The sequence below is a fragment of the Mauremys mutica genome, chromosome 14, assembly GCF_020497125.1.
Source record: "Mauremys mutica isolate MM-2020 ecotype Southern chromosome 14, ASM2049712v1, whole genome shotgun sequence".
NCBI lineage: Eukaryota > Metazoa > Chordata > Testudines > Geoemydidae > Mauremys > Mauremys mutica.
Genome location: NC_059085.1, coordinates 12,042,857 through 12,057,742, shown reverse-complemented (window position 1 = coordinate 12,057,742; position 14,886 = coordinate 12,042,857). Strand labels below are relative to the sequence as shown.

General features: G+C 45.6%; 1 protein-coding gene across 1 annotated transcript in view; it reads right to left on the bottom strand.

The window, feature by feature from the left end:
- The window catches only part of BBS2 (Bardet-Biedl syndrome 2), a 31,941-nt gene extending 18,734 nt beyond the window's left edge, over positions 1–13,207 (bottom strand). The window contains exons 1-5 of the mRNA XM_044986914.1: positions 12,961–13,207; positions 7,869–8,096; positions 4,657–4,782; positions 4,304–4,366; positions 2,223–2,300 (exon numbers count right to left, since the gene is read on the bottom strand). Coding sequence (XP_044842849.1) covers positions 2,223–2,300; positions 4,304–4,366; positions 4,657–4,782; positions 7,869–8,096; positions 12,961–13,077 — 612 coding nt within the window. The 5' untranslated portion in view covers positions 13,078–13,207. The remainder of the gene's footprint in view (positions 1–2,222; positions 2,301–4,303; positions 4,367–4,656; positions 4,783–7,868; positions 8,097–12,960) is intronic.
- Positions 13,208–14,886: the final 1,679 nt, after the last annotated feature.

The following is a 14,886-nucleotide window of genomic DNA, read 5'->3' as shown; positions in this document are numbered from 1 at the left end:
TGCATAACACCAGCCACAGGACTTCCCTGAATTAATTCTTGTTTGAACTACAGTGTGTCTTTTAGAAAGACATCCAGTCTTGATTTAAAAATTGCCAGTGATGGAGAATCCATCATAATCCTTGGTAAGTTGTTCCAATTGTTAATTACCCTGTTAAATATTTGCACCTTCATATTCAAGTCTGAATTTGTCTAGCTTCATCTTCCAGACATTTCGTCTTCTATAAGTTTGTCTGCTAGCTTGAAGAACCTACTATTATCAAATTTCTGTTCTCAGTGTACGTACTTGTATACTAATCAAGTCACCTCTTAACCTTCTCTTTGATAAGCTTAATAGATTGAGCTCTTTGAGTCTATCACTATAAGGCATGGTTTCCAATCCTTTAGTCATTCATGTGGATCCTCTTTGAACCTCCTCCAAGTTATCAACATCCCTCTTAAATTGTGGACACTACAACTGGACACAGTATTACAGTACCGGTCATACCAGTGCAAAAAACAATGGTAATATAACCCATCTACTTCTACACTCATTTACACATCCAAGGTTCATATTAGCCCTTTCAGTACAGCATCACCAAAAGGTTACGTATTGGTTTGTAATGGACCACAAACAATATTTAAAAAACAGAACACTGCAGTCTTTTAAAATGAGTACACTATATAAAAGCCATCATCCAAACATGTTGCACGGAATTTACCTTCCTCCAAGGAAGAGTTTGTGGAATGCTGAGTGTCCCTTTAATTTAGAACTATAAGATAAGAACAAGCTTCTTAAGGAATCTGTAAGCATGGCTTTAAAACATGTAGGATAAGAAATAAATCATGTATGAGCTTGATCTACTCTTAACTCTGAACAACCTCTCCTTTAACTATAAATCATGATATTACTCCAGAACATAACTTTGCAGTAAATACCTAATGCAGGCTTCAGGTATTGACCAGCTTTAGGCATTTTAACAGATATTCTCTGCTGAATGCTACACAGCTTTGCTAGCTAAATCATGGTCTTGATGCACTGGGAAGTGCTGAAAACAGCTAACCAAGCAGCCATACCTAACTGTTTCAAAAGTACAAATGGCTTTTTCCAGGCCAGGGTATCCTGTTACATTCTAATTCTAGCCACCTTCCAGGCCAGGGTATCCTGTTACATTCTAATTCTAGCCACCTTCATCTAACAAAACTGTTCTTCTTTAGCTTTAATAGCTCTTTCATAAGTGGTTTAGTAGCTAAGCCTTTTATCCCTAACTCCAGCAGTGAGTTTCCTCACACAATACAGTTCTCCTCAGATTTTCGAGGAGGGACGTCTCTAGGGTGTCCTTCCCACTCCACTGCAAGCCTAGAAGTGGCAGAATTAAGAATATTCCTAAATTCAACCACAAGGCGCTTTCCCCCCCAAAAGCAACTAATCCCTAATAGTGGGGATCCCCTCTCTGCCACTAAACTGAAGAGTGACAACCCCACACCCTTTTACTTTCTACCCATACACATTCCCTCCCTAAAAGCCTTCCTGTCCCACAACTGTAATTGAGGCCCTGTCTATGCAGCCATGTTTTATACCTGGTGCATGTCACTCTTACCTGACCTGGTTATAACGAACAACCTTCAGTTATGTCCATACTGCATGAATTTTTTTGAAATGTAACCTTACTTAATCTGTATTTGTGCATCTGCAAGCAGCTTACTCGTGTTTCTGTCAATGCATTCTAGAAAAATCTTGCATCACTAATCTGAGACAATACCAACATAAAATACTGAGGTTGTCTTATTAACTACTGAACTTCTTGCCTAAGAGATACAGGCACTGACTTCTTAGCCATGATCTGACCCTACCTACCCTACGATTTTTGGGGAAAATATTGTAACTGAATGAGCTCTCTTGTTTACAGCTTCTGACTGAGGGCCTGATCCATAGCCAATTGACATCAATGGGATCATTCCAGTGACTTCAGTGTGGCTGGATGGAGCCCTATTTTCTGACAAACAGTATTTTCTTTTTAAAACCTGGCAGACTATCCTGTAAAACAGCACAGCAAAAATCACAATCCAGATGGCTTAAATCCATTATTAAATTGTAACTTTTAAAATGCTAATAAAATAGGTAATATTAAATAATTAACTCAACTGGTCATCATAGTAAATCTAAGCTACTATAGATTTATGATGAGCAATATTTTGTACTCCATCTGAGCATATAATAAACACTGCTTAGAAATAATTTACCTCTGTTTCTGACATTTCTGCCACAATCTCATCTTCTTTAAAAACCCTGATGTCAAAATCCTCAGACCCAACAAGAAGCTAAAAAGAAAGAAATAATCTTAAAATAGTTTATTTAACTACAGTAACAAAAAACAAAGAGACACAAGAATTCAGAGGCAAGCAGAAAGTTTTTACTGAGTAAACAAATACGCTAAGCCCAGGCTTCAAGAGTTTTTTGTGGCGATATGAAAAGTTTGTAAAGTGCTTTGGGACCAAAAGGTGCCACAGACAGCGTAGACTCTAAGAACACATACTAAAATACCTAAGGCGAGGATGAGGGAAAGCACTCTAGTACTGCCAGGATATATTCTGGTCTCACTGTCCACAACTCAGTATTAGCATTCATAACTGTAGTTACATACATAAGAGAAATTATATCCTCTGTATTGGGGTAGGGAATCTGCAGCTCAGTTGCAACTCTCTAAGAGCCATGTGGATTCAAATAGATCATGACCTGCAATGCCAAGCGTTAACCACGCTCATATGAGCAGACAGCTGAATGCCATTTTATTTTATAGCACTGATCATCCCAAATTCAAAGGCCTCTTGTTCTATTCTGACCCAAAATCAGCTCATTCGAGGGTCCAGTTCATTGTCACCCGGCACCTTAGTGCTTTACACCAGTGCAAAAGTGGGTGCAAAATGCTACCATTCTGATTTAGTGTAAATGATTGCATGAGGTGCAGGACAATGCTGACTTGGGCCCTGGTTCTTACTGCTCATGCACTCAGTTTTCTCAGTTCCTTTCCTGCACTCTACTTGTTGGAACAGGGAGTGTTAAAGAAGGCAATATGGAAAACCATTTTACAAATATGGGTAAATGTCATCACCTTCAGGTTATAGAAACTGAGGAGTAGAGAAGTTGAGTGATTTGTCCAAGGTTACACAGTGAATCAGTGGCAGAGCCAAGAATACAATTCAGTTCTAACCCCCTCTCTGGTGTCCTTCTCCACTGGACCTTGCTAGCCTAGAATCATCTCCAGCATTGCTTAGTATATGGCTTTACTTGTCCTTCAGCCCACTCAGTTCCCACAAATAAGGTGGAGGAAGAGAGGCGAGACTGTAACACCAATCCTGCAAATAGATTACTTCAGTGAGACCTCTATAGGTGAATGGTCTGTATATTTGTAAGACTGTGTCATGGGTAAGCAGAAGAAACTTGGATTACATCTGTAATATGCACATGTCAATGATACAAGTCCTTAGCCAACTAAAAATGAGGTTTTCCCAGGTAATAAGGAGGAAAGAGGAAGTGATCATTATAAAATTCAAAGCTCAATAAGAGACAGAAACACCATTTTTTAGAAACTAGAAGTTTGCACACTGATGTAATAGCCTATACACACACTGTAAATTGCACCACCTGGGCGTTAACAGTTTTCCATATCCTTGCCTTACATGGTCTCAACAGCAAGAAGCTTGTTAAAATTATTTTCAGTCTTACACCAATGCAGTGGGTAACAGTTAATCATTGTGTCATTACTGAAAAAATGCACTGTGATTGGATTTGAGAATGGCTACATCAAAAACAAGTTCAACCATAAATGAGATTATTTGTAATACACTTTTACAATTGTCCACTATAATGAATAACATGGTTTCTAACTAACAGTTTCTTTGCCATTTAAAGTATATATCAGTCATTAGGAGGTCCAGCAATCTGTCTGCTTTATGTATTTTTTACATATATTGAACCGGATTTGAGAGAAAATATACACTGTAAACTGCAAAGAACCGCTTCAGAATTATGATTAGTGATCAACACATCCAAAGCAAGGCTCCAAATCCAGCAAAGACTTATGTTCACACTTAACTTACACACTATGACTAGTTGCACTGAAGTCACAGTGAAGTTTAATACGTGCATAAGTGTTTGCAGGATCAGGGCCTAAGAAAGAACTATAACTCCAAGCAGAGTTAAATCTAACCAGCAACATAAGGGAGTCAAATATGATAATTCAGTTATTTTCTTTCAACATAAATTCACTGCAGGACAATATTACAGCTGAATTCACAGAAGAACCATCCACAAAGAAACAAACCTCTTTTTTCCCATCACCATCGAAATCACACAATGCTAATGAACGAACATTGTCCCCAGTAACCTAAAATTAAAAGAAAGGAGTCATCAATACTTATGCTAGTTTAGCCTATGACAACTACTTTTATGTTCTGAGTTGCCAAGAGAACAAAGACTATTCGAATATAGTTGGTTCAGGCTCAGATTGTTGTATTTACTGAATAAATTACAAATACACAGTTTATCATGAATCTTAAATTAAGAAAGATTTCCGAACTATTCAAAAATCAAATTAATATTGATTTTATTAAACATAATTTTGATCTATCAAAAATACTCTTGTAGCAGCATCAAAAGGACTGTGTGTATCTTTACCGTCCAAAAAAGATCATTTCCTTCATGATCAAAGCCCTGCAGAGCACAGTTTCCACCAATAATAGCAAGAGGAGATGAAATATCTCCTAGCATTCCAAGCACTATTGCATTAGCTCCATCTGCAACCTGCAGAGAAACATTAAAGGAATATAGAAACATAGCAAAGATTCAGATATACATATGCATACTGTACATGCAAAGAGACAGCATCCAGCATTACATCAACTTAATACTGTATGTATTAACTCAGAAGTTATTCATCAGTTACTATAAAGTATTGGTTGCCTAAAAGGTTGAAACGATAACCAGAAACTAAACAAAATAGAGATAACTAACTGCAAACTTCAAACATAAACAGCAGAATCTATGCTGTATTTAATTGTACACGATGAAGGTTTTATGTACGTCACATCTACGGCTTCATGATAAAAATGCAACTGTTAGGGTTTTTCATAATGTTTAACACTCTTTATAACCTACTGAGCATGTACTCCATGTACACTTACGAAATTGGCTCTGTTTACATCCACTGTAGTGGAGTAAGGGAAAGTAATCTGAACTGTTACATTTTTAGTATCTCTTGTTTTATCGTACCCAAAACAGTGTTACCTGTAAAGTGCTTAGCAAAGACATGCTCACTGCCCCAAAGAATCTATAATCTAAAGTCCCAATCTGACAATGAGATGTGTGCAAAGGCCTGTAGACTTGAATGGGACTTGCGCATGGGCAAACCCTTTCACTCCTAACATCTCACTGGGGGATGGAGGCCATAGCAGGCCCTGACCTTGTAATCAAATCTCCCTGGGTTGACTCCTGTGGCCATATAGATTCAGGGACAGGATTGGGGCCTAACTGTAAGATGAGACAAGTGAGAGTAACGAACAATGGGGAGAGGTTACAGTACTAAGGTAGGTCAACCCAGTTACTCACAGTTGGCTAGGATGAAGGTTACAATAAGGTCAGTCTGCAATTACTCAGGCTGGTTGTTAACCCTGTATGTACAAACTCCTTTCCCCACCCGCACACCCTGTCATGGGCGCCAACTTATATGGGCTCGTGGAGCTAAAGCCCCAGGAATATTCAAAATCAGGGGCTCTGCTCCACCAATATTTGGAGCTAGGTTTCGCCCCTTTAAATCCCAGCCGCGGCCGGGAATCAGAGGGCTCTGGGCTGCCTGCTGCTGCGGGGAGCCCAGAGCCCTTTAAATCCCAGCCGCGGCCGGGAATCAGAGGGCTCTGGGCTGCCCGCTGCGGCGGGGAGCCCAGAGCCTTTTAAATCCCAGCCGCGGCCGGGAATCAGAGGGCTCTGGGCTGCCTGCAACCGCGGGGAGCCCAGAGCCCTTTAAATCTCAGCCCCGGCTGGGAATCAGAGGGCTCTGGACTGCCCGCTGCTGCGGGGAGCCCAGAGCCTTTTAAATCCCAGCCGCGGCCGGTAATCAGAGGGGTCTGGGCTGCCTGCAACCGCGGGGAGCCCAGAGCCCTTTAAATCCCAGCCGCGGCCGGTAATCAGAGGGCTCTGGGCTGCCGGCAGCAACGGGGAGCCCAGAGCCCTTTAAATCTCAGCCGCGGCTGGGAATCAGAGGGCTCTGGGCTGCCCGCTGCTGCGGGGACCCCAGAGCCTTTTAAATCCCAGCCGCGGCTGGGAATCAGAGGGCTCTGGGCTGCCCGCTGCTGCGGGGAGCCCAGAGCCTTTTAAATCCCAGCCGCGGACGGGAATCAGAGGGCTCTGGGCTGCCCGCTGCGGCGGGGAGCCCAGAGCCTTTTAAATCCCAGCCGTGGACGGGAATCAGAGGGCTCTGGGCTGCCTGCAACCGCGGGGAGCCCAGAGCCCTTTAAATCTCAGCCACGGCTGGGAATCAGAGGGCTCTGGGCTGCCTGCAACCGCGGGGAGCCCAGAGCCCTTTAAATCTCAGCCACGGCTGGGAATCAGAGGGCTCCGGGCTGCCTGCAACTGCGGGGAGCCCAGAGCCCTTTAAATCTCAGCCGCAGCTGGGAATCGGAGGGCTTTGGGCTGCCCGCAGGGGCAGAGAGCCCAGAGCCCTTTGAATCCCAGCCGCGGGATTGGGTAATTGGGATTTAAAGGGCTCAGGGCTCCCCGCGACTGCCAGCAGCTCAGAGCCCTTTGAATCCCAGCCCCTGGCCGCTGATTGCCCCCTCCCCAGACCTCTGCCCCAACTGCCCCCCAGGACCCCCACCCCCTATCTAAGCACCACTGGTCCTTGTCCCCCGTTACCCACTCCCGAGACAACTGTCCCTAACTGCCCCTTGGGACCCCAGCCCCTATCTAAGCCTCCCTTCTCCTTGTCCCCAACTGCCCCCTCCTGAGACCCCACCCAACTTCCCCCCAGGACCCCACCCCCTACCTGTCCCCTGATAAACCTCCTAGACTCCCATGCCTATCCAATTGCTGCCTGTCCCCTGACTGCCCCTCCGAACCTCTGCCCCATCCAACCCCCCCTGCTCCTTGTCCCTTGACTGGCCCCTGGAACCCCCTACCCCTTCTCCAACCTTGTAATCTTGTGGCACTGACGCGTTGTAGCTTCATTTTATATCGGCTTACAGGGCGGGAGTGGGGGGGGGCCCACCATTTTGGGCCCCACCAAAAATTATACAAACCTGCCGCCTAACCCTGTTAGTCTTTTTTTAAATCTATAATTTTTATTATCCTGTTCCTATTTTAAAAAGAAACAAAGAAAACGGTGAAGTATTTAATGAACTAGTTTTAGATATTTACCTGAAAAATAAAGAATAGTATGCCCAGAATAATGTAATGTTTTAAATTTTTCCTACAAAATCTGTGAGTCAATGACAAACCCACAGTTTTTCCAAGATACTGTTCCAAGCAGACTTAGTTCGGATATCAGATTGGAATATATAATTCTACTCAAATGATTTTATTTCAGCTCTGAATATTTTCAAAGGCTTTTAAGTTTTGGCTTGCAACCAATATACCATATTATAAAAAAAACCTCACTCACTCAAGCTCAGACAATGTGTCACATTAACATTATACTGTCCTCTTAAAAATACAATACTGATTTTCAAAACATGCAAGTCCTCTGCCCAGAAAGTCCTGAATCTAATTATATCACTGATGTGCAAAAAGCAAAGCACAGCAATTGAATAAATTAACTTAGAATTTATGACTCCTAAACTGGTTTATAGGAAAGAAGGAAAGAAAGACAATGAAGACTAACAGTGAAATTAACTTGCCTCTCTGTAAAACAAATCCGAGTTGTTGTACACATCGTAAGCCAACAAGTTAGTCTGTGTTCCAACTAGAAGACAATCATAGCCAAGCTGGGGATTCAGCACTCCGGCTGTTAGGCAGCTGACCCCCTGGTTAATGTTGAGAAGAGAAATATCTGAATCCTGGCTGCTTTGCATCATACGATTTGCATTTACATGCTGGCCATGGGCATGAGGATTATGAATAAAAACCTGTGCAAACAAAATGTACATTTCAAAGATTGTTCGAAATCCTGCTAGCCACCATGTATATTCAGAAGCAGTAAAATTACAGTCCTCATATTCAGGCATGGGTTCTGGAGTCTAACAAAAAGACATGGACATGTTAAGGTTTTTTTGTTTGTTTTTGCTGTTGCTGCTTCTGACAGCCCCTTTTAGGTACCTTCTACACTACAAAACCAGCAATTTCCAAAATTTGTTACAAGCACACTTGTGCCAGCTTTGCAGAGGTGTAATGCTGTTAAAACTATTTTGAAAATTGAGACTGACTAGTATTAAGAACGTTGTATGCAGTGTAGTTGAGTTGGTCCCAGGATATTAGAGAGACAAGGTGGGGGAGGTAGTATCTTTTACTGGACCAATTTATATTGGTGAAAGAGACAGGCTTTTGAGCCACACAGAGCTCTTCTTCACATCTGAAGAGTTCTGTGTGGCTAAAAACCTGTTTCACCCACCTTGTCTCTCTAGTATTTAAAATGATTATTTTTAAAATATTAAGAAAGTTATGCCCCATCTCTCCTGGTAATGGTATTAGCAAAACCAGGGCTATTATAGTAATTTATGTGCTATACGCAAGTAGCACAATATCACATGAGATTGGAAAATCATTAGCCTCCTTTTTCTGTACTTATCTTCTTTAAGGCTAAATGCTTTAATAGTATAATTAATCCAAACCCAATTAACACAAATGCCCAGAAGCAGTGTTTACCCCCAACGTTTCTTGTGTTAAAACCCAAATGAAGTTTTACGCCACAATCCTGCAATGGGATCCATACAGCCAAAGCACTGTGTCTGTGTCGAGACCCACTGTAATCCAGGGCCCTCTGCATGTGCAAAAGGGTTCACTCAAGCAGATCTGATTCAGGGCCTGAAACCTTGGTTTGCAAATGGAACTGATGGATTTAAAAGCAGAACTATGAAGACAAAGGTATTATACTCCTACTCACACATTAGAATGCATTTGCTACAGTTTTTTTAATAATAAAATACCCACCAATCCCCATCCCCTTCAAAAGGGAAGGGAAAAAAGGCCATCACTCTGATTGTATGTTATATTCCTTTCCCCTACTCTTTTTCTAAATAGACCCTTGTCTAGTTAGATTGCAACGTCTTTGGGGAAGGGACCATCTACTATTTTATGTCTGTACAGTGCCTAGTATAATGAGTCCCTGTTCTTGACTGGACCCTAGGCACTCCCGTAATGCAAATAAATAATAATACTAATAGAAAGCCTGGGAACTACAGGGCTGAACTGTGTGCAAATTGCAGCAGCCTAAGTGCAACATTTCATGCTTTTGTAGGTTTGTATTTCAACCTATGTTTTATTCTAACATACTTGTGTTAAACTTCCTTTGTTGGGTTTAAAACTGTTGTAGAGCTTGCACTTAATAAGGTTTTCCAGTGTTGCAAAGTAGTCATCTGAGGATTTACAACAAACATGCATTTCCTTTAACACTGCAACATCTCCAGAGTTAAGTCAGTGAGGATGCTAATGTCCATTACAGTAACTGAGAACAGTATAACAAAACACATAACTTGAAAAATACAGTTGTCCACTTACCAATAGAAAATTATAAACTTTCTTTGATGAGTAGGGTGGGGACTTGTCATTCATTTTTGCAGAATTTTACCTTTCATTTAAAAAAATTAAGTCTCTAGTGTTGTCTTTCTATGTTTGCAGACAGCTTCAGTGCCTCTGCCACTGCTCATGGCTTTCCACCCCCCTGGCAGCAGCACAATGAAATTAACAAGATTCAAGTCCTTTGCAGGGCCCTTAAGAATCCTGGGACATCAGTGACAATTTCATTTTGCAGCTGCGATTTCAAAAAAGCTAGGAGCACTGACTGACACAGACACTGGGCAAAGTTACAGAAAATCAGGACCCTTGATATAAGCAACTGAAAGTAGGTCTGCTTTTAGCCATACCAGAACTGAAAAAAAGCTTCAGTGATTTAAATGTACATATTTTATAACTTGTTAAAATACAAAAAATAAAACATCAGAAGCAATCAAAATACTGAATTATTATGGGGTAAACAAACAAGTTAAAATGTGAGAAAACAGTCCCATGAGCCTTCCAGAATCTAAAGTCTAATCTAACAACATACATTAGCGCAAATCTTTAATATATCACTAAGATGCCAAATGAACTAAAGTGACCTAGGTACATTGATTTAACTGTTTTATGGCCCGATCCTGCTGTGTGCTAAACATATTCCATTTGGTGCTCAGCACTCTCAGTTCAGGCAATGGGAGCTGCAGATATTAAGCACATTGCAGAATCATGCTCTTGGGAGAGGGGGTCAACGCTAGCCTTTATACGCACAACTCAATTTCCTCACTGTTGCAGCTCCACTGGAGGCAGCAATGTCTGGGAGAGCTAATGCAGACCAACCACTGTTGTTTTAACCAGTGTTTCATCTAATGCAGCAGACAATACAATGGTTAAACACCAGCAGAATGCAACAGTGGGAAATTTTAGATCAATAATTCTAGTGTAGACAAGGCTACTGTAGGGCTGCAGTGTTATTGCCAAGATACAAAAGCCAAATATATTAATGGAAAATAATGGAGCTTCTGGCTATCAGCCTGTATAATACTGCACAGGCTGCTAGAAAAGAGGTGGTTTTGAGCATATTTACTTATTTTATGGTTTCACATTTCCATCTTCTAAGAATGAGTCAATTTTCAGCAACCAGGAGGTACGATAAAATCAACCACAGCAAATGGCAAATTTTTCCAGGCCCAATCCTGCTCCTACTGAAGTTAATGCCAAAATTCTCATTGGCTTCACTGATTGCAGGATCAGCTCCCTGGTCCTCAAGTGACATCCTTTAAAGCAGTGGTTCTTAACCTGGGGTACGAGATGCCCTTTCTGGGGTTGCAAGACATGCCAGATTTTTTTTAGAAGGTAAATCATCAAAAACACAAATTAAGCACAGGCACATAACTACAACTACTTTGTTTAATCAAACCTATGTATTTATTAACATTATACATTTTTTAACGATTACTGTAATATACAAACAAAAATATATCTAGGCTTAAGGGGTGTGAGAACATATTTTTTAGGTTTAAGGGATGCAAGAACATATTTTCATTTTTGATAAGGGGTGCGAGAACATATTTTGAGAACCAAAGGGGTGCAGGCTGCAGTAAAGGTTAAGAACCACTGCTTTAAAGGGATGAGAAGAGGAAAGAGGGTGGGTGTGGGTGTCATGTATTTTTGCTTAGCTGGCTTATGCAACGCCAGACACATCCACAAGCAGCACTGCTTTGCAATACAAGCTGTATGAAAGCAACATCTCATCCTTCTTTCTGTAAAAGGCAAGCCAAAGCCACTAGGGACAATATCAGGGAGAAGAAAAGGGAGGCTTGTAAGATTCATGTGCATGAAAAACAAGGCTTTTAGCTGACACTAAAACCCTGGCAGACACGAGCCAAAAATCATTTTCAGATTAGGCGTTTTCATTTATTCTTGTAGGAGCATTGTTCAGTTTGGGTTTTTCTCCCCTGGAAGTTACTGTGTATGACAAACAATTAAGAGTCATTTCACAGCGAAGGGTTGCGAGGGAAGGTGTGGCAGCTGACATCATATTTGTGCCTGTTGCCATTGGCATGGAAAGAAATGGGTTTGTGTTTGTTGCTCTGACCAATGCAAGCTTTGCAAGGTTTACTGCGGGTATGAATTAATGATCTGATTTTCACCAGTCATGAACACCCACAGATTCCACTGAAGTCAACCGATGCCAGGGGAGCGGGGAGACTCTGTGCCTAAGGGGTGTGGTCCCTGTGCCTAGGGGTGCCTCAGTGAGGCAGTGTCCCCGTGGCAGGGACTGGGGATGCCAGAGTGGGTGGGTGGGGATCCCCATGTTTATGGGTGTCTCCATGGTGAGGAATCCCCATAGCAGGGATTAGGGGGAGTCTCTGTGGGGCAGGTGTTCCTGTGTCTACGGGTGCTTCCATAAGGGGTCCCTGTGGTGGGGAGCAGGGGGGAGTCTCAGAGGGAACCTGGGTCTATGGGTGTATCTGGCAGGGATTGGGGGCAGTATCCATAGGGTAGGGTGCCCATGTCTATGGCTGTCTCCATGGATCCCTCTGTCTAGGGGTTTCTCCATGGAAAGGACTCGGGGATGTCTCAGGAGGTGGGTGTCTCTGTGTCTGTCTCCATGGAGGTCCACATGGCAGAGAGTGGGGGCAGTCTCAAAGGGGTCCCCATGTCCATGGTGGGGAGTCCCTGCGTCAGGGCTTGGGAGAGTCTCAAGAGAGTCCCTGTGGCAGGAAGTGGTGGCAGTGTGGAGGGGGTTCCCATATGCAGGAAGTGGGGCTGTCTCCCTGGGGGTCCCTGTGCGCAGGGACTGGGGGCAGTCTCAGGGGGTCCCTGTGGCAGGTAGCGGGGGCAGTCTCGGTGGGTTCCAGTGTGCAGGGCTGTCTACCTGGGGGTCCCCATGGGGGGAAGCAGGGCCAGTCTCGGGGGGGGTCCCCATGGCAGGAAACGGCAGCAGTCCCAGGGGTGGTTCGGGGGGATCCCCGTGGCGGGGAGCGGGGGCAGTCTCGGGAGGGGGGGTCCCCGTGGCGGGGAGCGGGGGCAGTCTGGGGGAAGGGTCGGGGGGCCTGTGGTAGGGAGCGGGGGGGGGGGGCCTGGGGAGGTCCCATGGCGGGGAGCGGGCCAGTCTAGGGGGGGGTGTCCCCGTGCCAGGGAGCCGCGGTAGTCCCGGGGGGGAGGTCCCTGTGGTGGGGAGCGGGACAGTCTCGGGGGGGTCCCCGTGGCGGGAGCAGTCTCGGAGGGGGGTCCCCATCCGGGGGGCGGGGGCGGCGGGGACCCGCGGGCGGTTACCTTGCCCGCTTGGGTGGCGGCCGCCAGGCACGGGTGGGTCCCATCGTACTTGCCCAGCGCCACCATGCGGGGCAGGATCCTGTGGTTCAGCTTCAGGGTGAACACGGGCACCAGCATCTCGGCGCCGGCCTCCGGGGGGGGCAGCAGCCGGGCAGCGTCACTCGGGGCCCGCCCGCCCAGCGCGCCGCGGCCTGGCGCTGCCTCAGCCCCCGCCCAGCTCCAGCGAGGGAAGGCGACGCTGCAGCGTGAGCCGCGGGGCGAGCCGGGCTGCCGGGGGAGCTGGCGGGGGGGCACCGGGCGGGCACGCACCGCACTGACAAGGGAAACTGGTCGGGGGGGGGAGTTGGCCAGGAAAGCAGCAGGTGGGGCAGTTGGCAGTGGGGTGGGGGCAGTTGGCAAGGAAAGCAGGAGGTGGGACAGTTGGCAGAGGGGTGGGGGCAGTTGGCCAGGAAAGCAGCAGGTGGGGCAGTTGGCAGTGGGGTGGGGGCAGTTGGCAAGGAAAGCAGGAGGTGGGGCAGTTGGCAGAGGGGTGGGGGCAGTTGGCCAGGAAAGCAGCAGGTGGGGCAGTTGGCAGAGGGGTGGGGCAGCTGTCAAGGACAGCAGGAGCTGGGGCAGTTGGCCAGGAAAGCAGCGGGTGGGGCAGTTGGCAGTGGGGTGGGCAGTTGGCAGAGGAGTGGGGGCAGTTGGCCAGGAAAGCAGCAGGTGGGGCAGTTGGCAGAGGGGTGGGTGCAGTTGGCAAGGAAAGCAGGAGCTGGGGCAGTTGGCAGAGGGGTGGGGCAGCTGTCAAGGAAAGCAGGAGCTGGGGCAGTTGGCCAGGAAAGCAGCGGGTGGGGCAGTTGGCAGTGGGGTGGGCAGTTGGCAGAGGAGTGGGGGCAGTTGGCCAGGAAAGCAGCAGGTGGGTCAGTTGGCAGTGGGGTGGGGCAGTTGGCAAGGAAATCAGGAGATGGGGCAGTTGGCAGAGGGGTGGGGGCAGTTGGCAAGGGAAGCGGGTGGTGGGGACAGCTGCCACAGGAAGCATGGGCAGAGTTGGGGAAGTGTATGATGGAGAGGGGAATTAAGAGTGAGAAGTGGAGTTGGAACAATGGAGCCGGCTCTGCTCTTCCAAATTACTCAGGTACCGATTTCAGCACAATCTCCTGGTAACGTCCATAGCATTCTTCCCAATAGCCATATCCTAATCCAATCTAGAGCATCATGATGCCGAGGTTGGCAGCCAGGGCCAGTGGGGTTACCATTCAGAGCCAGTACCCTGGGCTCTTGTATTCTAATCCTGACAGCATATGACCTGGGGCAAATCACCGGCCCTCTGTGTCTCAGTTTCCCATCAGTAAAATAGGTTAACAATACCTCCTCACAGGGTAACATTTACTGACATTATTCACCTTTTACTGGCACTCCATCTTTCTTTACCGAGAAAATTTCAAGCCAAGAAAAAAGCGAGTAGAAACAGACCATGTATTAAAATATACCCTATAGCCTGGGAAAGAGCAACTTCAAAGCAATTTTGCAATTATGCTGCTTCTGTTTATGAGGCTATATGTCGATTTTTACAGAATCCATAATATCTAGCATTAGGAAAAACTTATACATCTAGATTCCATAGGGCAAGTACTCAGTATAAATCTGAAGATTTAATATAGATTAATAATAGTACTTTGCACTTCTGGGGCTCCTCCCTACTGCGGCCCTCAAATAACTTTACAAACATTAGGGAGAAATTCACTCGCTCACATAAAGCCCAAATACACAGAAGTGGAGAGGTGAAATCCAACCCCAACCCAGGGCCAGGATGGACGGCTCCCTGCAGTGCACCCTGTGGCTGCTGTTCCTTCAAGTCTGTTGGACTGCAGTAGCAAACACAGCCCCTCCCTCCACAAGCAGTTGCCCAGGTTAAGGTCTTATTAACATGAATCAGTGGCCCTCCCT